Here is a 27861-nt window from a genome sequence, read left to right as displayed (position 1 = left end):
CAAGCAGATCTTGAAGGACACAAGCTTGAATGGGAACCATCAATCCTAAAGCAGCCAAAGTTCTGAAGCGGCACAGTGGATCAAGATCCTTCTCCTTTCCCTTACCACAAAGCTAAGGGCAAGACAATCCTGCACAGGCAGCCTGCATTTCCAGAGAGCTCAGGAGACCTTACAAGTCAGCCTTCTTGGGCCTTGTCTAGTCTAGGACTGGAGGCATGATGTTTGCACAAATTAGGTAGGCTCCTGCATGGCTTTAACTGCATCATTTAGCATGTGTTAAAGGCACTGAGTGTTGTCGGCACTAGACTTTTTTAGTGCATTAGTTAGCAAATATTAACATCACATTTTAAATCCTACTCTACACAAGACCTTAGATTGTGTTTGAACCCATCCCTGTCAGCCAGCACCCAGTCTGGTTAGCTGCATTTTATGAGTATCAGTGGAATTTTGTGTGCTATGTTTGTTATCTATTTAATTTCACATCACAGGTCTCAGTAGACTTCCTACTGGGTGTTCTGCAAACCTACAAAAATAATCCTGACATCAGGATGGTCATAACGAGCAGTTAAACCTCAGATGTTGAGCATATAATCAGGACATTTTCAGAAGCAAACTAGGGAAATGTGGTCTAGATGAAATTGCTATAAGGTGGGTACACAACTGGTTGAAAGACTGTACTCAAAGAATAGTTATCTATGATTTGCTGTCAAACTGGAAGGACATATCTAGGGGGGTCCTCGAGGGGGCCTCTCCTGGGTCTGTACTATTCAATATTTTCATTAATGACTTGAATAATGGGGTGGAGAGCATGCTTATAAAATTTGCAGAGGACACCAAGCTAGGAGGGTTGGAAACTCTCTGGAGGGCATGATTAGAATTCAAAACAACCTTGACAAATTCGAGAATCGGTCTGAAATCAACAAGATGAAATTCAATAAACACAAATGCAAAGTACTTCGCTTAGGAAGAAACATCAAATCCACTACTTCAAAAATGGGGAATTAGTGGCTAGGTGGTAGTACTGTTGAAAAGAATCTGCGGTTATAGTGGATCACAAACTGAATATGAGTCAGCAAGGTGATGAAGCTGTGAAAAAGGCTAATATCATTCTGGGATATATTAACAGGAGTGCTGTATGTAAGACACAGGAGGTAATTGTCCTGCTCTACTCAAACACTGCTGAAGCCTCAACTGAAGTTCTGGATGCCACACTTTAGGAAAGATGTGGACAAATTGGAGATAATCCAGAGGAGAGCAACAGAAGCGATAAAATGTTTAGAAAACCTGACCCGTGAGGAAAGGTTAAAAAACTGGACATTAGTCTTGAGAAGAGAAGTCGGGGGGGGGAGGGGGAGACTGGTAACAGTCTTCAAATATGTTAAGGGCTGGTATAAAGAGGACTGTGATCAATTGTTCTCCATAGCCACTGAAGGCAGGACAAGAAATCATGGGCAGGAAGGGAGATTTAGGTTAGGTATTAGGGAAAACTTTCTAACTAAAAAGATAGTTAAGCTCCGGAACAGGCTTCCAAGGGAGACTGCGGACTCCCCATCACTGTCGATTTTTAAGAACAGGTTGGACAAAAACCTGTCAGGGATGGCGTAGGATTACTTGGTCCTACCTCAGCATGGAGGCGATGGACCAGAATGACCTCTTGAGATCCCTTCCAGCCCAAAATTTCTACGATTCTGATCATTTTGATGCGTTTCCAGGCCTTTATTATTGAACTAAATGTATTTAATGTGTGTAAATGTATTTAATTCTATTTTTAGTTACTGTATATTACACATTTTCACTATAACTGAAGTCATTCTATTGTTGAGTGTTGATCTGTAATATCAGGAAGGTCAGAAGAGTGAGAAAAATAACAGCTTAAACCACTGGCTCTTACTGAGAAGTCAGACAGTGTCAAACAAAAGAAGCTGTTCTTTAGATATTTAGGTGCTAAAAAGGGGTCTGGGAAATCTCCTTAACCGGAGAGCCTTAACTGGAGAACTGTTTTCATGCTTGTAAATCTCAAAAATGGTTACATGGATTTTTAACTACTTTAAAAAAATCACCCTGGGCTGATGATAAACCCGAGACATTTTACCTGAGTCTTTTTTTATTTTTCCAAAAAGTTGCAAGATGTTTGAAAACGTTGGGGCCAATCATTAAAGTGTCTCTTCAAATAGAACCTCACTACCGCAACGCTGTCGTTACCATGCAACTTTGCCTTTATGATTAAAGACTGGGTTAGTGCATTTAGTTCTTTGGTGCAGTTACTTGTACTTACCTGGGGAAAACACTCTGCAACTCCTCAGCCTGAGACTGCACCCCGCATCGCTCTGAGAAATAGTACTTAAAACACATGCAGTACATGCACATGGGCAAAGTTCATTGCCTTCAGTGGCATCATGCCTGCTGCGTCTGCCAGTGGTATAGGTGGCATACGATGTATCTCCCACACATAATACACAACACACAATGTTCTATTGCTGAGTACATTCCATGAGGCTACTTTGGGATTTGAAATGATTCTCTCTCAAAATGAACTAAATCTCTTATAATCTTCCACTCTGTGCAAATAAAGCAGAACCCTCCAGCCCTAGCTGAGAGTGAAGTATACATTCCTCTCTCTGCTTTTGCATTTCAATACATGCAGCATATACAGGATTTAGTGGGAAGCAGATGCAGAGGGAAATAGAAGCTTAGCATCCATATGCAATTATTAGAGACTATAAACAGTCCTTTGCTCATAATGTGAAGTGCCTTTTCTACATGGCAGTAAGCAGAGTTAAGAATTGCAGAGGGTGACAAGCCAGGTCTCTAGATGGGGCCTTGGAATCTGAAAACACCATCTGCTTTGCAAAGGTTGACAGTCAGAGCCTGGTTAAACTCCACATCTCCTTGTTATGAAGGGCTTGATAACTTGCGACTTGCCCTCAGTCCATTACCTTCTGCTTACTTACGCTCAGAGCACAGCCTATCTCCCTGCAGAGCACTCCAGCAGCTGGGCTATGTTATATGCTGTCTCTGTCTCACTCGGCATTAGATAATACAGTAAGGAGAGCCTTCCATCTCAATCACTGAAACGCAAACAACAATTTCTGTTGTTTCAGCAAAGAGGCCAACACTGACATTCTGGCTCAGAAACACACATTCAGATACATTTTTGGCTGTCAGTGTGGTTATTTTGATGAGGTTTTGTTTTACATGTGGCTTAGATGAAAGACAATTAAGACTTCACATTTAATTGGTACTGGATGCATTTTAAATAGCATTAATGGACTTTCTCAACAAGAACTACACATTTTGATTTCTCAAAGTAACAACCCTGACAGAGAGAAGGACAGAGAGGTACAGCTGAAGGACCAGCTGATACGTGAGACCCTACGTTTCTCAAAGTAACAACTGGCAGAGAGGAGGGCAGAGCTTACAGTTGAAGGACCAGCTGATACGTGAGATCCTACGTTTAGACGCTAGAAAGGCTGTTTCAAAGTCAAGCGTGGAGGGGCTGAGTCAGCACTACTGACAAAGTTACATTTAGGCTTAAATCCAACTCAAGAAAAACATTTCTGCTGCACTGAAACCCCTCACAGTTCAACAGAAGAATGTCTGGAATCATGTGATGAAAGTATCACTAAATATAAAGCTGCTATAAGATTAAGAACGGTACTGAGAAGAACTTTCTAATCCAAACTTGCCTCATGGGGTTTTGAGCTGGCAAAATGGTGAGAGCATTAAGAACCTAAGTGAGTTTGTGTCAGGTCTGCAGAAGAGAGAGCAAGCGCGCGAACACATGCCAATGGTGCATGGGGTCCTTCAGGGCCGAGGCTAACGAGCCACAGTTAAAAGTTTTGCTTGCAGAGAATTGGTAAACCTGTCTCTTTGCAACATTTCTGTGCCAAGAGGGTTGTTTCATGGCTCTGACAAACAGCATCAGAATGTCTCTAAGGCACAGGCAAGTAAGAAGCAATGTCGTTCCATTTCAGACCTGAGGTCTCCCCCCCAAGCCTACAGGGGATCACTCTGCCCCACTGCATGTGTCACACTGGATGAGAGGGGATGCCCCCCAGTCCCCAACTGCCAACAGAGCCCAAGGCATATGCTCCCCCTGCTCATGTCCAGCAGAGCCCACAGCCGCACACCCACCAGAACCACAGAAGCACTTCCACCCCAGTAGCTGGCAGAGCCCTGGGCGCATGCCCCAAACCCCAGCAGAGCACTGGGCGCATGCGCCACACTCTGGTCCAGCAGAGCCCAGAACATGCCTCTCCTGCCCTGTTGTCTGCCAGCAAAACCCAGAGAGCAGTTCTCATGCCCACCCGCAGAAAAGACATCTCCCAGCACCTGCCAGAAACATGGGGAACGTAATTAGCTCTTTGCTAAATTTATTTGCATTTGTATTTTGCTAAATCCCTTATACAAGATCAGACTCAAAGCATCATCCTTTCCAACCCTCCTGGCCATCAGATCCCCTGTCATACTAACAGAAATGTTATCAATGCTCAGTACTGGCTCTTTAAAGGTCAACACCCCAAAGGGGTTCTTGCATCATAAACCCATTTAGCCTTACACATTTGCCATAATTTGAGTAAAGAAAAAGGAAACTCGACGCACTAATTAGAAAGCTGGGGCTGTTGTGTTTTCTCCAGTTCACCTTATCTTCTTTATTCAGCTCTTGAAGACTCAGCTATTAAAGGAAATTAAGTAATTCATCAAGCCCATTTCAATTACCTGCCACGGATAACATCAGAGTACAATTAGCATCTACAAATGAACCAAGTGCCAACTGCCAGGCAGAAACAGAAGCTAATTTACAGTGCAGGGCTGCCTGCTAGAACTGCACTTCTGGGGGCTGCCAGCATCTCATCATCCCAACAGCCTCTCTCTGTCCTTCCCACGCCCCAGCCACACCTGGCCTGCTGAAGGGAATTACAGCCAGGATACCTTCGCCTAGGACAGGAAAGTCCACAGTGTCGAAAGTCACAGCGAAGGCAGCAAGAACTATCTGTGCTCTCTGAATTCCCACCTTGGGACCAGGGAAAGGGAGAAGCAGTAGAGCAGCATTCCCTCTAAACCAGGGGTGGGCAAACTATGGTCCAGGGGCGCATGCGGCTCTTCAGACACTTTATCCAGCCCTTGAGCACCCACCGGGGAGCGGGGTCGGGGGCTTGCCCCGCTCTGTTGCTCCAGTCGGGGAGCGGGGTCGGGGGCTTGCACCGCCCCGTGTGTACCATGGCTCCACGCAGATCCTGGAAGTAGCGGCGTGTCCCCACCCCCAGCTCCTGTACATAGGGGAAGCCAAGGGGCTCCGCACGTTGCCCCCGCCGTGCCCATTGGCCGGGAATCACGGCCAATGGGAGCTGCAGGGGCAGTGCCTGGAGATGGGGCAGCATGCAGAGTTGCCTGACCGCGCCTCCGCATAGGAGCCAGAAGGGGGACATGCCCCTGCTTCTGGGAGCTGCTTGAGGTAAGCGCCGCCCAGAGCTTTCCCCCCTCCTGCGCCCCAACCCTCCCGCCCCAGCCCTGATCCCCCACCTGCCATCTGAACCCCTTGGTTCCAGCCCAAAGCACCCTCCTGAACCCCAAACCCGCATTCCCAGAGCCCGCACCCCCAGCTGGAGCCCTCACCCCCTCTCCCATACCCCAACCCTGTGCCCCAGCCTGGAGCCCCTTCCTGCACACTGAACTCCTCATTTCTGGACCCACCACAGAGTCCGCACCCCCAGCCGGAGCCCTCACCCCCTCCCACACCCCAATTCCCAATTTTGTGAACATTCATGGCCCGCCATACAATTTCCATACCCAGATGTGGCCCTTGGGCCAAAAAGTTTGCCCACCCCTGCTCTAAATCCTGCTTCTAGCGGTAACTGTAGGACATTAATGTCTCCTCCCCCCAGGGGCAATCATCTTCCAAAACTTATTGGGTTCTGCCCTTGCTCTGAAAATCAGCTCTGCCGGGATTTGGACAATGCACGCTTTGGGTTACCGAGAAGGACGTGAGGAGTTGCATTCTGCAAGGTTAACGAGCAGAGCCACCCTTTGGTCCATGAAACATCCCCACCCTCACACTTGAGTGCTCAGCTGGGTCCGATGTCCTGCATGGGTCCCAAACCTATGACAAGATGGCAAATCATGATGCCCTCATCCCCACTGGACATTATAATGCTGCTGCACCTGCTTTGCCCCTAAAACCTTCTCTTGGCTCAGCTTTGCAGCCCCCCAAACTCATCTTCTTCCTATTTCACTCCCTGCTCTGCAATTGCCTCATGCTTCTCACTCTGCCATTGGGACACATTAAAGGGCTGGCCCAGGGGCATATTGCTCTGACACTTTGAACCTGCAAAGTGCCCACTTGCTGCTGGTATGAAGGCAGGGCTGCTGGGACAGTTTGTACAGTGGGGGAGCTGAGAGCCATTGAACCAAACTGTAAACCCTGGATATGATGGAAACCTCTTCAAGCCAGGGGGTGCGGCAGCCCCCCCAGCTCCTGCACCTATGGACGAAGGGGACTGAGATGAGGAGCTGGCCTAGTGGAAGCAGGGGATTTGAGAAGGTGACACAGAGCGAAGTTCCCGGCAGTAGACCACGGGGTTAGGCATTGTTACACTATTCCCCACATAGCCTGGGGCACTTACCTAGATTGGAAGAGGCTCTGCCCTCAGCCGCTCGGTCCTGCAGGCTCTCAGCAATGCCCAGCTGTTCTTCATGGTACTGCTTGGCCCTCTCCAGGTCTTGCATACACCTGGCAGCATGGCCCAGGCCAGCATAGGCCCGCATCTCAATGGCTTTCTCAGCCAGCTCCTGGGCCAGCTCCAGCACATAATTGTGGTAGGACATGGCCTTGTCGAAGTTCCTCCGATAGTGGTAGGCGCTGCCCAGGTTGCTATAGGCTCGCGCCTCCTCCCGCTTGTTCCCCAGCTCCTTGGCAATCTTCAGGTGCTGCTCGTGGCACTGCACCGCGTTCTCAAAGTCCCCCATAGCAATGTACACTGCCCCCATGTTCCCCAGCTCGCGGGCCTCCGAGAGCTCGTCTTTGGATTGCTTCGCAAGGAGGACACACTGCTTGTGACTAGCCAGTGCATTGGGGTAATCGCCAATGGCTGTATACACATGGCCCAGGCTGCTTAGAGCTGAGGAAGCTGCCTGTAAGACAAGAGAGAGAGGGTGAGAGTGAGAGCCTGTGGAAACAGAGTCAGGTCAAAGGGACACACAACATTCACCTGTTAGCCTCTAACAAACTCTTCCAGGGAGACTCCAGCTCTGCTTCCTGGAGGGTCCAGTGGAAACCTGGCTATCTGCACACGCAACACGATACTCAGGAGAAAAATCCCCAGCTGCCAAACGGGTCATGGGCTGTTTGTGGCAATGAGGGGCTGCAGGGAGGGCACCCACGGGCTGGCAGGGAAAACCGGACTGGGATTCTCTGATTGAGGGATAATTCCTTCCCATCCCGAGAGACATAGTGGGGAAACCCCTGGCGCTGCAAAGCCCAGGGACTTTGGGGTAATACAGAATGTGGGATCTGCAGGAACTTGGCAATATCAGGATCCACGAGGTGAGACGAGGCTGTGTGAGCTGCCTGAGAGAGCTCGGTTCCCACTCTGAAGGCAGCTGTATCTCAGCCCATCTCTCACTACTACTTTAACTCCTACAGTCATGCCAGTTATCACAGCAAAGTCCTGTCCACAGGGATCTTGGGCAGACAGATATGTAATGGCATTTCTCTGCAGAATAACGACTAATGAATCGCTTGCTTCTGTGCCACTTCCTGCACAATGAGCTCCCTTCCAAAAGCAGCAGAGGTCTCAGGCTCTGAATAAGGAGCCTAAGAGAATGGTCTGTGAAACTGCAGCTCAGACTGACCATGTTCACACTGCAGAGCTTCCCAATCCCTCTGCTTACTGAGCCTGCAGAGATTCCTGCGCTAGATTCATGGCGTCTGCTTCGGTAGATAGTCCTTAAAACATCTGCAGTGGGAATGCTGACCCATGCACAGGGAGCGACCAGACAGGGATACTGCACAGCTAAGCCAGCATGCTCAGGATCCCCAAGCCACTCATGCTGTTTAGGGCAGAGATGTCACTCTCTTTGCTGCACTTAGGAGCTATGGCATTTGCTAATGGATCCCCAATGGTGGCCAAAGTTAGCAGGACAGCTTAGCTAAAGTGCAAGAGTTGGGCTTTCCCATACAGTGTGCAAGAAATACGTTTGTTCCAGAACAATCAACCTAGGAAATAGGTCTAGATGCTAAGGAAGGCCATGTGCCTGACTCAGCACTACTGAGCATACATGTATATTCATCCTGGTGCCTGTGCCATCCCCAAACCCTCTGGGCGCAGGAGAGCAGTACCCTGCAGCTGCTATTTCTTTAGAGAAGCGTGTAAACTGTCCCCCATACCCCAAACTCCAAGTCCAGGTATAACGATGCCATACAAATAAACAGTGATCAGCCTCTGCCCACCATTGAAAGCATCAATTTCCACCCACCCACCCCTCTTGCTCCTTGAAAGCCCTGGGGAGCAGAGGGGTTTTGCAGCTCGCCCCAAAAGTCAGCTGACTCGTGCTTCGTTGGAGCAACAGGGGAAGCGAGTTCCAGAGTTAAGTGTTCAGTATGGAGACACCCTGAGACTGGCAGCTCTAGTACTCAGCCCAGCTCAATTCCCAGAGCATGAGCAAGGGAGACAAGTGTCTCCTGGACCAAACTGTTCAAGTGGTTGTAGATTAAACCCTGTCCCTTGAATTGCACTGAGCAGCTGCTGCATCAGTGAAGGCCCGAAGGACGACAGCAAGAGCCCAGAGGATGGACTCACCCCAAGCGAGGTTAGGAGGAAAACCCTGATTCTTACATGTCCAAGGAGCATCATGGCGCCAAGTGCGTGCTGGGCTCTGTCCCCAGCCGCCCTGGAAACCTCTCCCACTCACCCCGCCAGCAGAGGCTGTTAGAACCTGCCATCCTCTCCCCATGGAAGCCATGTCTCCCCCAGCAGATACAGGCCTTTGCAAAGGCAGTTCCCTACCAGCCTGGGTGCCACTTGTCCTTGATCTACTGAGATCTTCCTTATTGTTCTCTCCAACTAGGGCCCTACCTCCAGCTTGGACACATTCCGCAGGCGAGAGGGTTCAATTTCAGTCCCTGCCAGGCCATTAACCCCTTCCTGGGCACCCCCATCACATGCACCCAGCTGTGAACACACAGCAGAGGAGGCTTCCTCTCGAGCAGGAAATCTGGTTCAAATCCCCTCATCAAGAGCTGCACTAGACTGTTACTACTAGCTACAGTCTCACATCAGCAACTCATCTTTCAGGGCTTTCAACAACCGAGGCCAGAGGAGCCTTCCTAATGATTATTTTTATTAAAATTATATCACATGTGGAAGAATAATGCAGTGGCAGGAAGATCTACGGGCCAGAGCGAAGGGCAGATAGTGCAGACGATAAATTACTTCCATGCTTAGCAACATTAATGGACTAATGTTTCCAAATCAAGGATTTGTAAATGTGCTGTGCTGATGCAAATTAACAGATTAAAAAAGAAACCAGTTTTTCTGATACAAGAATCTGAGGCAACAGATTAGCTATTAAACACAATTTATAGGTCATAAGATATGAACGCTGGCCAGAAAACACTACCTCGGCCAGCTCCATAAATAGCAAAGCTGCATTTGCTTTCCCTGAGGGATCCTTGTAGGCAGCTTAATTATAGCATAAAAACTGCCAGAATTTACAGTGACTTCATTTTTTTCACTTGATGCTATAGATGAACCTCATTCAGCACAACAGGCAGCAAATATCTGAGACCAGCAGAGTTGCAGCTGATGTTAAAAACGTTATGATTTCCCTGGCAAGGCTGATGCACACTCCTGGGATAGGAAGTCAGATGATGAAACCTTCCCCCTTTCCTCGGGGTCTCTGAAGTGCTCCTGTTAAGAGTCCTGAGGATTCCCCTTCCACCTCTCCTGAGTCTTAGCCTTGGGCCTGATCCGCTAGCCAAGGAGAACAGTATGGATGGGAATTCCTGCAGTCCAACACTAGGGGCACAGCTGAGGCAGGCTTTGGTACCGGTGCTGCCATCTAGGGTTCAATGCTCTCGATTCACGCTGTAAGGGAGGGAAAGTGACATTGCTTTTCTGCGGTAACTTGCCCCAGAATGGAAAGGGTAGCAGCTAGCAGCAATTCCCCTAACCTGCTCTTATTCACACCTCCGATACTGTGGAGGTGAGGAGACTGAATGAGCTGGCCTGGGCTGGAAGTTACACTTGGCCGTGGGACATGTTGCTCCACCCTCTCCAGCTAGTGTGCACCAGAACGAGTCTAAAAGACATGCTTTGGCAGGGGGTTTGGGGCCTGACTGCACTCCTTCAAAAGTGGGTTCAAAAAGCGTTTACACTGTGCAGCAGGGAAGGCTGTTGAAAAAGGGAGAGACCATTTCTGTTGGGATCAGAAGGCTGGTGGGCTGCACCAAAGCCCAGGCAGGACTGCTGGACGGACATGTTCTGCACAATGATAGGGCTTCTCTTCAGACATGAAGGCACCTGTCTCATGTGCAGAGGGAGTCTTGATAAAAAGGCAGTTACAATATTTGCTCAGAAAAATATTTTTTTATGGGGCACCCCACAGAACATTCCCGCACTGGCTCCTGGCCCCATCTCTAACTTCTCCCCATGCTGGAAAGTTTTAGGCCATTACCAACAGTTTGTCATCCAGCTAGCTGAACATAAGATGAAAGGTCTCAGCAGAATACTAGGAGTACTTGTGGCACCTTAGAGACTAACAAATTTATTAGAGCATAAGCTTTCGTGGACTACAGCCCACTTCTTCGGATGCATATAGAATGGAACATATATTGAAGTGATAATCAAGGACTGGGAATGGCTGAGCCATTACAAACATTGATTCTATCTCCCCTTGTAAGTACTCTCACACTTCTTATCTGTACTGGGCATCTTGATTATCACTTCAAACGTTTTTTTTCTCTTAATTAATTGGCCTCTCAGAGTTGGTAAGACAACTCCCACCTGTTTATGCTCTCTGTATGTGTGTATATATATCTCCTCAATATATGTTCCATTCTATATGCATCCGAAGAAGTGGGCTGTAGTCCACGAAAGCTTATGCTCTAATAAATTTGTTAGTCTCTAAGGTGCCACAAGTACTCCTGTTCTTCTTTTTGCGGATACAGACTAACACGGCTGCTACTCTGAAAGCAGAATATTAATGCATCTGGGAATGGACTTGGATTTGTTGGGAATGGAAGCCTATAAGTGAGAAGGTGCAGTACCTCATTACCCTGGACATGATGGTGGGCTCCCAGACACACTTACTGACAGGCTGGCAGAGCGCTGCATGCATGGTTATCCGTCCAAGCAGAGCCCGTTTGTTTCCATACATTTAGCAGCAATAACAAGCAGAGTTGGGAGGAGGCCCCATTCCATTCAAGTTAGTTTCACACCAGCTTGAAAGAGGTTTGGCTCTTTGGAAAGAGCTCTCAAGCAATTTAATGAAGTAACTATTTGGCAAATTCTAACAAGGCACTGCAGTTATTTGAGGGTGGGTCTGTCAGAGCCTGTTCTGAGGCATCTACACAACTAGAGGTAGAAATCAGAATTTTTTGCTTTGTGAACTTTCATTAAAGTGAAAGTGGCTCAATGTTGTATCTAAATTCCCAGCCCAATGGTAAAACGTATGCACTTAGAAACTTGTATATGCTCTATACAAAACAGTGTAAGGCCCTGCACAGGCTGTGACTCAATAAAATACACCTGGGCTCCCACCAGCTCTGGTGACATGTGACGTATCCATGACTGACCATGAGATGCTGGCAGCCTGTTCTGGACATGGTTAAAGCCCAGTGCAGTGCAACCCCCCGCACTACTAGCACGACAGCCTCAGTGAAGCCCAGGAGGTAGGCAACTCTCTCAGTCCCTGAGCAGCCATGACAGCAAACTGCAATGTCGCCAGAATCTCACGGTGCCAATCGTGTGGTGGGACAAGGAGAACCGGCCTCACAAGGGTTGTTGTGGACATTTGTTTGCACATTAGTCAGCGAGAAGAGCCATGGCCAGGTAGTATCGATCACAGCTGGGAACAGACTCAAACTGCCCCAAGTGCAGTAGCTGGGGAGAAGAGGCATGACAGGGTTAAGATGAATCTCAGCACTGCTGCAACTCCAGAGACCTCTCTCACTGCACACTGAGAAGCAGCATTTAGAAAGTCCCCAGATCATTACCTCAGAGAGAGATTTGGGCTATTGCAGTGATTCATTCCCTGGGCTTGTCATCATCCCCAGGCGCAGCAAGAAGAGCTAGCCTAAGGCCTATGTGGTTTGGACAAGGCTCTTGGGGCATGGTAGAAGGGGCCTGACTTGCCCCAGTGAATGCCCAGGGTTTAACTCTTCAGATAATGGAGGGGAAGAGCGGAGGAGGAGAGTCCTGGGGCGGGGAGGAAAAAAAGGAGGGAGAAATGGATGGAAGACTGGGAAGGGAAAGGATGGATTATGATCCTGTAACTTCCACAGATGTCTTTATTGCTAACTCAGGCGATTCCCTCATGCTCAGTGCAGAAAGGCGACCCCCTCACTCTCATTGCAGTGGTCGCACTGGGATAACTCCCCGTGTTTTATTCTGTTAAATGGAGTGATGTCTGACCCGTGTGCCTTGTGCAGTCTCAGAGGCAGATTTCGCCACCATTTTCATGGCTGCATGAGGAGAGCCCAGGGTGGTTTTGGCTTCTCCTGGGCTGGTTCCCTACAGCATCTCTCCTGCAATAAGAGACTTCTCAGTGCTCACACAGTACTCATGGGGGTCATTAGTGGGAAGATTGTGGAGCCTGACATAAAACTAGTGTTTGGGAACAATTTAGTGATTAAATCTGCTGAGGGACACCAGGGACATGCTGCCAGGGGCTGGTAGTAGGACTGGGGAAGATATAGTCATTGTATACTTAATAAAATCCTCCACATAATAATGTCCTCTGGGAACTCTAAGTGGCTCGTGCATAGAGCTAACAGAGGAAGGGAATTCCATCTGCATTTGAAGGAGCCTCACACCACCACAAAGGGTGCATCAAGGCTGACCCCCGAGGTGTCTGCCAGAAGTGGACTCCAGACGCACATTCAGGAGTGGCTTTGCTTTGCATCGTGGGATGGGAGACTCTGGCCTGGTATCACTGGGGTTTTGCTTCAGGAGACATGAAGAAAATTAATGCTTTATAAAGCTGACAAAGACAAATCTTACAGTGGAGGTTGCTTCCACCTGTAATCATGCAATTTATCCCTTTCATAGAAAGCAGACACTCCTGCCACCAAGCTAAGGCACAGAAGGGAGTTCTAAAGAAAAAAATAATTTCTAATTGTTCTGTGTTTCCTGAGAACAACAGCCAGATCAGCTTTTCTAGCTGAGTAAGGCAAAGAGCCCGATGCTAAACAGATGTATAATAAAGAAGCGCAGCTACAGGGGGACTTGATAACAGGAAAACACAGGGGCCTGGGCTGTTTCATCCAAGCCAGAAGGTGGCCATGTCATAGCTATGCTGTTAGAAAGCAGTTATCTGTTACAGCTCAGCACCTATAAGCGTGAGAACACCATGCACATCAGCCACAAACACTGCCGTGTCTGTAGGGATTGTTAGAAGGCTCCTTCCAAGCCCGGTGCATAAGCACTCGCCAAAGATGATGTCTGGTTAGCAGAAACATGGCTTCCAGCAGCGCAGACAGAAGAATTGGAAATAGATCAGGCACGCCTGGAAGTTGAGTCCCCAAGGGCAGCGCTGAGTGAGAGCGCAGCCCTCCCGCCCCAGCCAGGGGCAGCGCTTGGCAGCAGCCGGGGCTCACCCCATCCCCAGATACAGCTCTAGCAGGGAGCCAGTGGTCACAGTGGTTGAATTCCCGTGCATGGCTCAGGCAGTGGGTGATCGGGGGAGCTGTGTGGGAATGCTGGACTCAAAGAAAGCAAACCTCTCAGGACCCTGAGTTACAGAGTTACCAAGGCTCAACACCATCCTTTTAAATTGGTGGATTTCAACCGTTTTCTTGGGCTGTAAAGTACTCACACGTCAGTGTGCAGCTGTCACTGGCCTCCAGGGGCCTGGATCACCTTCCTTCTCTTACTTCCCATCGAGTTCTAATGCTAAACAGAACCAAATACTGGGAGCCCTAACAATTCTGTCATCTTCCCTTCATATCAGCCCTCACCCAGGTGGCTTTGGTTCCCAAGCAACGTGGTGGGGAGACGGGTGCTAGCTTACTTGCAAAGCCAAGAAGGTAGGAGGGGCCAGCCGAGGGGAAGAGAGGAAAATGAAATTCACCAAACACAGGTGTCAGGTAGGCATCTGAAACAAGCCTTTCCTAGACCCTGGCGAAACAACAAACCAGGACTCTCAATTATACCTGCAAAGTCATGGTGCTGTCCACTTACTCGTCAGAACTTCCTCACCCGCCACTGTGGGCTGGTGTGTAGGGAGGGGGTTGGGATGGGCTAGGGCTAGAGACCTCTGCTACAGACTTCCTGGGCAGTCTCTCTGTGCCTTGCTTCCTCGTCTGTGAAACAGCGACAGCACTTCCCTACCTCACAGGGGTGCTATGAATATAATACTTTAAAGACTGCAAGTAAGCCAGGGCTCGTCTACCCAGGAAAGTTTTACCACTTGTATCAGTAATATACCACTATACTTAAACTGGTACAACACTCCCTGTGGACACTCTGATTTCAGAAGAAGAGTGACTTTTTTTGGGTTAGCTTAATCCCCTTCCAAAGCAGTCTAAGGGCTTGTCTATACTGGCACTTTACAGCACTGCAACTTTCTCGCTCAGAGGTGTGAAAAAACACACCCCTGAGCACTGCAAGTTTCAGCGCTGTAACGTGCCAGTATATGCAGTCCACTAGAGCTGGGAGCTACTCCCCTCGCGGGGGTGGGTCGTTTTGTTTTTTTTACAGTTCATGCCGCAGCTACACAGCCACGTTAAAGCACTGCTGTGGCAGCACTTTAACATTGCTAACGAAGACATATCCTGAGTGTCTACACAGGGAGTTATATCAGTGTAGCGTCATCAGTTTAAATTCACACCTTAGCTTATACTGGCATACCTTTCCTCTGTAGACAAGCCCCCACACAATATGGAAGGGGGGGCCCATGAAGAGATATTTGTAAGGTGACCTCCTCCCTACCCCCATACCAAGCAAACCAACTAGAGGAGGGGTGGGGGAAGGGGACCAGAGATAGATGAAAAGCAGGCAGAAATGGAGGAGGAGAAGAGACAGAGATAAATGGTTGGGGAAACTGGGACAGAGAAAACATGGCCATTACAAACATGACAGAAGAGAAAGGCCAAACCAGAAAAGTAAAACCTCTTTGAGAGAGAGGATTGTAAATTACAAAGTAAAATACATTTTAAAGGAATATAGGATGAGAGAAAAAATGAGGGTAACAGACATGAATGAAATGCATCAAGATATGGAAGGAAAAGTGAAGACTGGGAAGAGAAAAGGGAAAGCAGAATAAGAAGTGGGGGGAGGGTGCATATTCAAGGTGGATGTTTGGGATTACCTGCAAGAAGTGAATTCTGAATTTATCCACCCGAGAGTCTATTCATCCAGTCAGGGTGCAGAAACAATACCCTAAAATGTGTATGTCTGATCAAATCGAAGCAACTGTTCATGAATGACTCTTGGGACATTTCTCAGCCTGGGAGACTTTGAGGATGTGCCAGGCTCATTGTGCAAGTTAAAGCTGCCAGTCTCCACATTAGCCCGCCTCTGTCAAGAGAGCATCGGCTCTTGTTCTTGCACTTGTTCTCTGGGGAAGTCTCTGCCCTACACTCTATACACATCCTGCCATCTTTGTGCACCCCTTCCTCCAGTGTGTGGATCTGATTTTGAGCAGGAGGCTAGCATTCATGGCACACTCCACGCCATGCTCAAGAGCCTTCACGCCTTATTTCACCTCACCTGAATGCTCGCCCCACTCCATTTTTATAGCCCTAATTAGCAGTGAAGGGCTTCTTTTCCCTTGTGTATCCCCCACCACAAAGGCAGCCTTAGGCAGCACCTAAGAGCAAGCCAGTCTACCCCAAGTCTTTAAAACCTCAGAATCACTTTCTTTACATGCTTGGAGCTTTTGAAGGAGGCGATTTTGATTCTGAGATTGCACCTGTACAGAAATTCTTCCCACTGGAGTAAAGTCCATAGCTGGGGGAACGGTGTCATGACCTCAGGGGATTACCCTGCTCCCCCAAGGTCCGTCTCCATTCAGCCAATCCCACTGCTTCAAACCAGTGTGTGTTTGCTTTCACTTGGGACACTTATAGTGAATCAAGTCTCAAACTCATCTGCATGAGAATTCCTCACCCGACATGGGCATAGGCTCCCACCTCTCTGTGACAGTTTGGTTTATTTGTAACCCACACACCTCCTGGGTGTGGTGTTCCGTCCCCTCTAGTGGCACTTAGAGATTAACGAGTCTGCTACAGCTGTAGCTAAGGTCCGCGTGGCCTTTAGCTCATGCACTAAGCTCCAGAGATCCCAGGCTTGATCCCACCTGCCAAGACTGGGGTCTCTCGGTGTTACAGATGTATGGTTCCTTTATGAAAGAGCTGTAGGGAAATGATATGCAGGGGACTCAAGAGGCCACTTTTCATTACAGGCCCACTCCCTACAAACAAGCACTTAATTGGACCAGCACTAAGATGGAGAAAATATACTTCATCAACCTCCTTAACAAATCTGCCATTCCCAGGCCAAGGACCTAGGTCTGTTCACAAACACACTTCGATAAATTGAACCCAAGGGGGCAGCCGGGCTCTTCAGACAGGTTTTGAATGAAATATTATTGCAATTTGTTTTCCTTTCACATCTAACAAGTCGCAACAAACAAGGACTCTTATGTGCTGCAAGCATCGCCTTCAATGGAGGCTGTGCTAGGAAAGGGGCTGCTTTCAGGAGAGCCTACTGAGCACTGGCATTTCACACCTGTGATTGCTACACTTCTGCACCCACATCCCTGCTCCATCTGGACAGAATGCATACCTGCTGCGCATCCACACACCTGCACCCTTCACAGAAAAAAAAGCAGGCAAGGCTCAAACATTCTGGGACAAGTGTGACTTTGCTGAGCAGTTGCAACATCATCTCATTTGCTGGGGCCTCAGATTTGTACAGAGTCCGAAACTTCAGGCCACAGTCACTTAAAAAAAAAAAAATCAAGATTTTCCAATTGATCACAACACAATTCGGCGCAAATGGAGAACAATTTTAGAAGATATATGTAGCAAGAACAGGACAGATTTGGGAATGGACCACATACTAGTGGTAATTACATGAGAATAAAAATAAGAAAAAAGAAGACATCTGAACAGATATGCTCATGTTATAATATCACCAAGCTAAAACAGATAACACAACAAGAGTTTAGAATTGTGCTAGCAAATAGCTATCATGTGCTTGAAGATGAAGATGATTAAACAGTAGACGGCAAATGGAAATGGGTAAAGGAAATTTTCACTAAAACTTGTGAAGAAGTGCTGGGATTCACGAATAAATGGTTATCTAAGGATACATGGCAAAAAATGGAAAAAAGATGCAAAATTAAACTGAAACTAAATCAAGCAAGAAGACCATAGACACAACTCCAGGAGGAACACGCCATAAAAAATAAGTAGGCCAAAAAGAGTGCTAGGAAAGACAAACGAGACTTTATAGACAAAATGGCAACAGATGCACACACCACTGCAGCACACAATGGCATGAAGACACTGTACATCATCACTAGACAGGTGTTAGGAAAAAAAACAAATATCAGCTGACCAGTTCAAGACAAAGCAGGGTGGATTTGATTTAAATCAAATTGATTTAAATCACCAGTCAGGAAGACTCGATTTAATCATGGGATTTCTACGTAAAAGTGCATTCTTTTTGGTTGTTATAACCTTAATACATATTCTTCACAACTCAGAGATAGATGTAGGCTTCATTTTTAGAAGGTACACACTATACATTTTTAAAGTGATTTATTTTGAAAACTTTTCAGATTAGTTTTACAGCTATATCAGAAAATGAATGACTGTTTGGTTATTTTATTTACCAAAAGGTAATTGAAGCAGATATTTATGAAGTCATTGGGAGGTGAACTATCTCCAATTCAACAGGTTAATCATTAATATTTGGAGGATTTTCTTGCCATGTTGTATTAGGAGGAGAACATCACCAGACATTTAAATTGTTTTATTTAACTAAAACAACATCATTATATATTCTTCAACAACAAACATATAATATTTTAACAAAACAAGCATATGAATTTTTGAATTTAGTTAAACAAAGTTTTTTAAAATCAGGTTTGTTTTTGTTAAAATTGTTTTTAACTAAAACAGTTAAATGAAATATTTTAAAAAATAAATAATAAAATTTAAATCGACTATGTCAGCCAGGTCAACATGAGAAACTTAAAATATTGGCTTCTGCAGTTAAGTCAGACGTCTTCACCTTCATTTTCCTGTTTGTTCACAATTTGGAAAAGAAAAACAAGCTTTCCCACTTTTTCAGGTCCCAAACGATTTCTCAATTTGGAATGAATTAGTCCAAGATATTATTTCTACACCGGCAGAAGAAGCTACTGCTGTTAAAAGTGAGATTATCACTTCAACAATCTCTGAATACAAGTGCTTAAGTGACTTCCACCAGTTCACTGGTGTGACTTTCTTTAAAACATCATCAGCAAACATATATTTCTTGAATGGTTCACCCTTCGCTCTGAAGTTTATTATAGTTGGCATTATGGAGGGATGATTGCTGGATGTCCATGTCATAGCCAACTCCTCTTCTTCAGCAGTTAAGGTTTGACATTGGTACCGAGTATTGAGAATATCTGCAAGAAAATGAGTTGGAGATAGTGCTTGTCCTATTCGTTTTTTTAATGCTTGTAATTTAACTCTGTCATTGCATATTTCTCTTTTTAAGATCTCACTCAGTTCCTTCCAAATTTCAACAGCATTAGCAATAAAACAACTATTTCCCTGCATTTTGTTCAAGGCTACAGAAATAGGCTTCAGGGTACTCAGCATGTAGTCAACATTTCTCTTAAGCCCAATGTTGAGAACTTTGGCTGTGACAGTGCCATCTATTTTTTCATGATTTTGTTCACAAACTGTCATCAGATTAGGCCAGTTCTTGATATAGTGCTCAAAACAGTCCACTACTGAGTTCCATCGCACGTCTTGTGGGAGAGTTAGTTTGGTTCCTCCGACTTTTTTCAGAGCAGCTGCTATAAAGTGGTTGTTGTGGAAGTATTTTACAATTTCAACAACATTAGCCTTTATTTCTGGAACACTGAATTCTCTGGCTAGGAGGTGCATCAAATGAGCACTGCAACAGTATGTTATCAGCTTGGGACTCTCTTCACTCTCTTCTAAATAATTTCTTCTCATTTTGAATACATTTGCAGCATTGTCTGTGACCAAGCTGCGTACTAGACATTTGAATTTTTTTTTCCACAGTTTGTTATACCTTTTGCTGCTACTTCTTGCAAGCATACACAACACGATCATTGTGGACACTGCTCCACCCATCAAGACTCAGGTTAACAATTTCACCCTCTGGACCTTTTGCACACTGCTCAATTTCTCTTTCATACACTTTATCCAGCAATTTGTCTGCGACATCTGCTCTGTTGGGTGGACTGTATCCTGGTCTTAATGACTGAACCATGTTAATAAAAGGTTTCAGGGTAGCAGCCGTGTTAGTCTGTATCCTCAAAAAGAACAGGAGTACTTGTGGCACCTTAGAGACTAACAAATTTATTAGAGCATAAGCTTTCGTGGGCTACAACCCACTTCTTCGGATGCATCTGAAGAAGTGGGTTGTAGCCCACGAAAGCTTATGCTCTAATAAATTTGTTAGTCTCTAAGGTGCCACAAGTACTCCTGTTCTTTCATGTTAATGAAGTGTGGGTTCTCAATCATACGGAAGGCAGAGTTTATTGCATAAACAAACTGGGCAATTACCTCTTTCTGTAATCTGCTGGTTCATATCACAAAGTTATCTATGGCTGTTTCTGGATGATGGAGATGTTTTTTCTCCTTTTTGCTACAGGTGATATACTGTGGCTATGTGACATACATGATGTGACTGAAACACTATCATTGGCAGATAACTCTGGAACTACAGAAAATGATGGTGATCTTGAAGGTGGATAGTCTTCAGAATCCTGTATGTTGAGCATGGATTCTCCTAAACAAAATAAGTCAATGCAGTTATTTAATTATTATTACCATACTGCTCATTTAGTATTACTCATTGCATTCACTGACACTCAGTACTACTTTAAAGGTGAAATTGTAAAAGGAAGATCTGCCTATTTCAACTATTTATTTTTTTTATCATAACTGCACCTAAAATGATAGTACCATAGAGTAATAACTATATTTTTTGCTCAAATATGAGAATTCAAGAATAGTCCAGAAGGAAGACAGGCTGTTCTTACAAAAGAAGTATGAAATAAAAAAGTTTACCAACCTGAAGATCCTGCATGTTCAGACACGTTCCTTTCATCATCTTTAACGCAGCTTCCTCCTGAGAAGGAACACTTCTCATGATGTTGTTTCATTCGGGCAACCAGGCCTTGCATTTCTTTGTTGCACTGTTTTTATTTTGCACGCATGCCTGTCTTACCCACAGGTAGGGGAACTTCATTAAAATATTCCCAAACTGGGTCTCTTTTACGGCCTGCTGCCATTATAAGTTTTCTCTTCTAGTGAGAGAATGGTATGGTAGATCTCAAATCAATGAAGGCTAGACTCAGACACAGGCGCCAACTTTTTTTTCCTCCAGTGGATGCTCGCACCCCCAGCTCCGCTCCCGCCCCGTCTCCACCCCTGCCCCAAAGTCCCCGCCCTAACTCCGCTTCTCCCTGCCCCTATTAGACCCCTCCCCAAATCTCCGCCCTTCCTCCTCCCCCAAGCGCGCTGCGTTCCCCTTCCCCCTTCCAGGCTTGCCACGTGAAACAGCTGTTTCACGGCACAAGCGCTAGGAGGGAGGGAGGGAGGGGGAGAAGCAGGGCGGGGCGGGGAGCTGCCAGTGGGTGCAGAGCACCCACCAATTGTTCCCCGTGGGTGCTCCAGCCCCAGAGCACCCACGGAGTCAGCGCCTATGGACTCAGAAAGACCTCAAGACTTCTGGAATATGCTGCTCAAACAGTTTCTACTGCCCGTCCCTCCTTTCTCACATTTATCTCGAGACTTCGTCTCCTTGTCCAGATCTATTTCACCCCCAACAATCTTCTATTCATTGTCAATTATCAGGGGGTAGCCGTGTTAGTCTGTATCTACAAAAACAACAAGGAGTCTGGTGGCACCTTAAAGACTAACAGATTTATTTGGGCATAAGCTTTCGTGAGTAAAAACCTCACTTCTTCGGATGCATGTTAGTCTTTAAGGTGCCACCAGACTCCTTGTTGTTTTTCTATTCATTGAACTTTTTGAAACTTTGCACTTTTAGAGAGAGGTAAGGGATTGACTCTGTGAATGCAAATTTGCAGAGGGACAATAGGGTTGCAGTCTGTTATTTCTCACCTCTATGTATTATTTATTTATTTAAAAACATTATTGCTGTTAACAAGCATGTTATCTCTGGAGACACAAATCCACAGTTTGAGAACTGCAAAACTAAGCATCTCTGATGGTATCTTCTAGACTGAGCACTGAGTCCCATTGGGTAGATAGAAAGATTAACCTAAATAATCTATACAGAAGCCCCTGGAACCCCATAAGAATGGGTCCCTAATCCATGAACTATTGGAACTCATTTACAAAACTTTTCTTAAACATTACATGAATATATTGTCTCATACTATAGAATTAGAATTTATAATCCCTATTCCATGATGAGAAATCTTTGAGCTATAATGTATCTTAATTAAAACTCACTTTAGATGAGCCAATCCTCCAGATAGAGGAAAGAGAAGATATGGACGTCAAACTAGGGACTATCACCAGAGCAGAAGTAGAAAGGGCAGTCAACCAGTTAAAAAGCAGAAAAGAGCACCCAGTCTGGATAACATTCAATGGAGGTTCTTAAGGCAGACTTGGAGAACACTGTAGACATTTTGATTGACCTCTTACAAAAGATATGGGAATAATTAAAAATACCAAGTGAGTGGGGAAAGGGTCATATGGTAAAGCTGCCAAAGAAAGGAGACCTCACTCAGTGTAAAAAACGGAGACGCATTCAATTGCTGTCTATTCCAAGTAAGCTATTTACTGTTTTCTAGACAGAATAAAGAAAATGGTAGATTCAAGATTACAACAAGAACAGGCAGGGTTCAGACAGAAGAAATCAAGTATAGATCAAATAATGACCCAATGTATCATCGTAGAACTGCTGATTGAAAGGCAGTCACCACTTTATATGAATTTTATAGATTTCCAAAAAGCCTGTGATACAGTGGATAGAACAGTTTTATGGAAGTTGCTATGCCACTATGGAATCCCACAGAAATTTGTGGACATCATTCAGAGCTTCTATTAAAATACAACAGACCAAGTAATACATAACAGTGAACCAAGCCATTCAAGTTTACTACGAGCATCACACAAGGATTCCTTATGTCACCCATAATCTTTATACTAGTGGATTGGCTAATGAGAAAAACCATAGATCAACCCGGGGCATAAAATGGATTTTCACTCAGAAGTTAGAGAGGACCTTCACACTGCTATTTCATACCTTTAGAGACCATGCATGTCAAAATAACTGATCTCCAGGCCTATACCCAACTAATAGGGTTGAGCACGGAAAAAGCTAAAAAAAGGAGAACTGAACATAACAAGAAATACCATAATACTTTCTGGGACTGACACAGAAGAGGTCCGATATTTCATATATCTTGGCAGTACTATAAGTACAAGAGGCGAATCAGACAAAGACATTAAAGCCAGAACAGCAAAAGCCGGACATGCCTTCGTAACTTTATAAAGGTGATCTGGAGTAACAGAAATCTTGCCTCCAAACTAAACTTTGAATATTTAACACCACTATAAAGTCAATCTTACTACATGGCACTGAAACTAGGAGACTTATATGACACAGAAGATCCTCAGCAAAAGGATCCCCTGTTCTTTGCAAACAACTCATCTCAGACCTCACAAATACGCTATACAAAACATGTCTTGCAGGGTATTCATCCATGAAGGGTAACATGTAAGGTATCCACAGAAAACTTGTTATTTAACAAGACTTATAATCACTGAAAGATGAATGTCCGGGTAATATTTAAGGAATAATGTGACTGTACTGAAAGTATGCTTTATGGGCTTGATGTAAAAGTCAGTCACCATGAGATAATATGGCTCAGTGATGGCCCATTCACTCAGGAGGGAGTTGTCACCCCTCCCCACTTAGCCAGTGATGTAATGCAAGGCTCAATTGTCTAGCCTTGCTCCTCCCAAAACTATCAATAGAAAACCATCAGCGACAGCTTGAAACCACCTGGAGGTAAAAAAGGAACAGGACAAGAGACAGGTTTGCCCTGTCTATGCATAGAGACAGACTGTTTCAGTATAACAAAGGAGGGGAAGACACTTTTCAGCCTTTCACTGAGGCAACAGGAACGGTCTCACGAAAAATCAGATCCTGGTTTGTGTGAAGCCAGCCAGCTCTATAACAGACTGAAGCTTGGGGGAGGGACCCCTTTATTAGATAGGGAAAGTAACTATTAATAAGTGTAGACCCAGGTTTGCATTTTATGATGTTTCCACCATTCTCTCATTTCTAGTTAACTCTCTATTCTTCATTAAATAAACCTACTTCTGTTTTATTGTAAAATGCTCACAGGTGCTGTGTATTACACAGGAGCAATGGTTTAAGCAAAAAAACTAGTAAGCCAAGATAACACTGTTTCTTTGGTGGCAGAAGATCTGGAATTTCTGTGTATAGCCAGTGACGGGCTAGATATCACAGGGGAGTGCTTCAAAGGGACTTGAGGACTGAGGTGCACCTCTTGTTAACCCCAAAGGAGCGTGCTTGAATGTCTAACAGGCTGGTGATGTTATGGAGCTAACACCCAGTTACCACAAGCAAGACTCCCTCAAGCTGGAGGCAAAAGGTAACAAGCAGCCTCACAGTTCCGAATACCCTGAGAACAGTCACAACCCATTAAGACCTTACTTTCTAAACTCCAAGTTTTCATAAACAGCTGACAGGAAAAAATAAAATCACAACAAATAAAGAAAACCCTGGAGGAGAACGAAAGAGAAACAAACAGGACAGCAAATTATGGAATAAAAATGGAAATAGCTCGGACATATATTGAGGAAAGACCGGAATAACATAATAAGCACAATGGAAACAGAATTGAAAGCTATCACAATGACGTGGGAAGAAGCTAAGACTGCAGCAGGAGACTGGTAATGATTTGGTGAGGGTCTTATGTTCTGTGTGGAACAGAGAGGCACGGGGGAAGAAGGAGGAAGAGAGAGAGAGAGAGAGAATATCTTGCAAAATAATTTTACCCCAATGTTAGTCTCTTAGGGTATGTCTACACTACGAAATTAGTTCGAATTTATAGAAGCCGGTTTTATTGAAATCGGTTGTATACAGCCGATTGTGTATGTCCACACAATAAAATGCTCTAGGTGCTCTAGTCGGCAGACCGCGTCCACAGTACGAGGCTAGCGTCGACTTCCGGAGCATTGCACTATGGGTAGCTATCCCACAGCTATCCCACAGTTCCCGCAGTCTCTGCCGCCCCTTGGAATTCTGGGTTGAGATCCCAATGCCCGGATGATGCAAAACAGTGTCGCGGGCGGTTCTGGGTACATGTCGTCAGGCCCCTCCCTCCCCCGTCACAGCAACGGCAGACAATAGATTCGCGCCTTTTTATCTGGGTTACCTGGGTTACCTGTGCAGACAACATGGAGCCCGCTCAGCACAGCTGAGCTCACCATCACCATATGTCCTCTGGGTGCCGGCAGACGTGGGACTGCATTGCTACACAGCAGCAGCTGCTAACTGCCTTTTGGCGGTAGACGGTGCAGTAGACTGGTAGCCTTCATCGGCGATCTGGGTGCTGGCAGCCGTGGGGCTTGCCTTTTGGCAGTAAATGGTGTATTATGACTGTTAGCCGGCCTATTACAAGTCGGGTCATCGCACGTTAGCAGAGTCTTCCCTGAGCAGCAGCTCGTGCAATAGGCCTGAAGACCATCGTCATACACCGCCCAGTATTTGCTGCCAAGCACCCAGAAAGATGCCGAGGGCTATCAGTCACGCTGCACCGTCGTCTTAAGATGTAAAAAATAGATTTTCTCTGTATTCATTTGCTTCCCCCTCCCTCCGTCAACAGGGTTTTCAGTTTAATCTTTGGGGGGGACCAGTCTGTGACAGTTGTTTGTGTCTCTCCCTGATGCACAGCCACCGTTCTTTATTTTAATTCCCTGTGCCTGTACGCCATGTCGTCACTCGGCCCCCCTCCCTCCTTCCCCGAGGCCGTCAGATACTACGTTTGCGCCACAGCTCGAGCCGAGAAGCGGTTCGCGCCTTTTCTTTGAATTCTGGGTTGAGATCCCAATGCCCGGATGATGCAAAACAGTGTCGCGGGCGGTTCTGGGTACATGTCGTCAGGCCCCTCCCCCCTCGTCACAGCAACGGCAGACAATAGATTCGCGCCTTTTTACCTGGGTTACCTGTGCAGACAACATACCACGGCAAGCATGGAGCCCGCTCAGCTCAGCTGAGCTCACCGTCACCATATGTCCTCTGGGTGCCGGCAGACGTGGGACTGCATTGCTACACAGCAGCAGCTGCTAACTGCCTTTTGGCGGTAGACGGTGTAGCATGAGTGATAGCCGTGGGGCTGGCAGCCGTAGTGCTGCATTGCACCAGCCCCTTGCAGGCGATGGTATATTATGACTGGTACCCGTCGTCGTCGTACTGGTATGGCTGTCAATCATGGCCACCTGGGCAGACATGCTACTGTTTCGATGATGACGGTTACCAGTCATAATATACTATTTTCTGCCAATTGCCCAATATTGTCTGCTAAGCACCCAGAAGAGGCCGAGGGCGATGCTGGGTGCTGGCGGACGTGGGGCTGGCAGACGTGGGGCTGCATTGCTACACAGCAGCAGCCCCTTGCCTTTTGGCAGATGATGGCATATTATGATTGGTACCCGTCATCGTCATACTGGTATGGCTGTCACTCATGCTGCAGCGTCGGCTGCCACCTTAAGATGTAAAAAATAGATTTGTTCTGTGTTCATTTGCTTCCCCTTCCTCCGTGAAATCAACGGCCTGCTAAGCCCAGGGTTTCCAGTTTAATCTTTGGGGGGACCATTCTGTGTGACAGTTGTTTGTGTTTCTCCCTGTTCCTGTACCTGTACGCCATGTCGTCACTCGGCCCTCCCTCCCTCCCGCCCTCCTTCTCCTGGTCCATCAGATACTACTTTCGCGCCTTTTTTCTGACCAGGCGCCATAGCTAGCACTGGGATCATGGAGCCCGCTCAGATCACCGCGGCAATTATGAGCACTATGAACACCACGCGCATTGTCCTGGAGTACATGCAGAGCCAGAACATGCCAAGGCGAAACCCGGACCAGGCGAGGAGGCGATTGCAGCGCGGCGACGAGAGTGATGAGGAAATTGACATGGCCATAGACCTCTCACAAGGCACAGGCCCCAGCAATGTGGAAATCATGGTGTTACTGGGGCAGGTTGATACCGTGGAACGCCGATTCTGGGCCCGGGAAACAAGCACAGACTGGTGGGACCGCATCGTGCTGCAGGTATGGGACGATTCCCAGTGGCTGCGAAACTTTCGCATGCGTAAGGGCACTTTCATGGAACTTTGTGACTTGCTTTCCCCTGCCCTGAAACGCCAGGATACCAAGATGAGAGCAGCCCTCACAGTTGAGAAGCGAGTGGCAATAGCCCTGTGGAAGCTTGCAACGCCAGACAGCTACCGGTCAGTCGGGAATCAATTTGGAGTGGGCAAATCTACTGTGGGGGCTGCTGTGATCCAATTTGCCAGGGCAATGAAAGACCTGGTGATAGCAAGGGTAGTGACTCTTGGCAACGTGCAGTCAATAGTGGATGGTTTTGCTGAAATGGGATTCCCAAACTGTGGCGGGGCCATAGACGGAACCCATATCCCTATCTTGTCACCGGAGCACCAAGCCACCGACTACATAAACTGCAAGGGGTACTTTTCAATGCTGCTGCAAGCCCTGGTGGATCACAAGGGACGTTTCACCAACATCAACGTGGGATGGCCGGGAAAGGTACATGATGCTCGCGTCTTCAGGAACTCTGCTCTGTTTCGAAAGCTGGAGGAAGGGACTTTCTTCCCGGACCAGAAAGTGACCATTGGGGATGTTGAAATGCCTATCGTGATCCTTGGGGACCCAGCCTACCCCTTAATGCCATGGCTCATGAAGCCATACACAGGCAGCCTGGACAGGAGTCAGGACCTGTTCAACTACAGGCTGAGCAAGTGCCGAATGGTGGTGGAATGTGCATTTGGACGTTTAAAAGCGCGCTGGCGCAGCTTACTGACTCGCTCAGACCTCAGCGAAAAGAATATCCCCATTGTTATTGCTGCTTGCTGTGCGCTCCACAATATCTGTGAGAGTAAGGGGGAGACATTTATGGCGGGGTGGGAGGTTGAGGCAACTCGCCTGGCCGCTGATTACGCGCAGCCAGACACCAGGGCGGTTAGAGGAGCACAGCAGGGCGCGGTGCGCATCAGAGAAGCTTTGAAAACGAGTTTTGTGACTGGCCAGGCTACTGTGTGAAACTTCTGTTTGTTTCTCCTTGATGAACCCTCCAACCCCCCCCCCGACCCGGTTCACTCTACTTCCCTGTAAACCAACCACCCCACCCCACCCTCCCCTCCCC

General features: G+C 46.7%; 1 protein-coding gene across 5 annotated transcripts in view; it reads right to left on the bottom strand.

Moving 5' to 3' along the window:
* TTC28 (tetratricopeptide repeat domain 28) overlaps window positions 1-27861 on the bottom strand; it is a 435889-nt gene that overhangs the window by 87936 nt on the left and 320092 nt on the right. For all 5 annotated transcript variants that reach the window (XM_034791355.1, XM_034791356.1, XM_034791359.1 and 2 more), the window contains one exon: window positions 6624-7131. In XM_034791355.1, coding sequence (XP_034647246.1) covers window positions 6624-7131 — 508 coding nt within the window. The remainder of the gene's footprint in view (window positions 1-6623; window positions 7132-27861) is intronic.

Source organism: Trachemys scripta, chromosome 15 (genome assembly GCF_013100865.1).
Source record: "Trachemys scripta elegans isolate TJP31775 chromosome 15, CAS_Tse_1.0, whole genome shotgun sequence".
NCBI classification, from domain to species: Eukaryota; Metazoa; Chordata; order Testudines; family Emydidae; genus Trachemys; species Trachemys scripta.
This window is presented reverse-complemented; position numbering and strand designations above follow the sequence as displayed.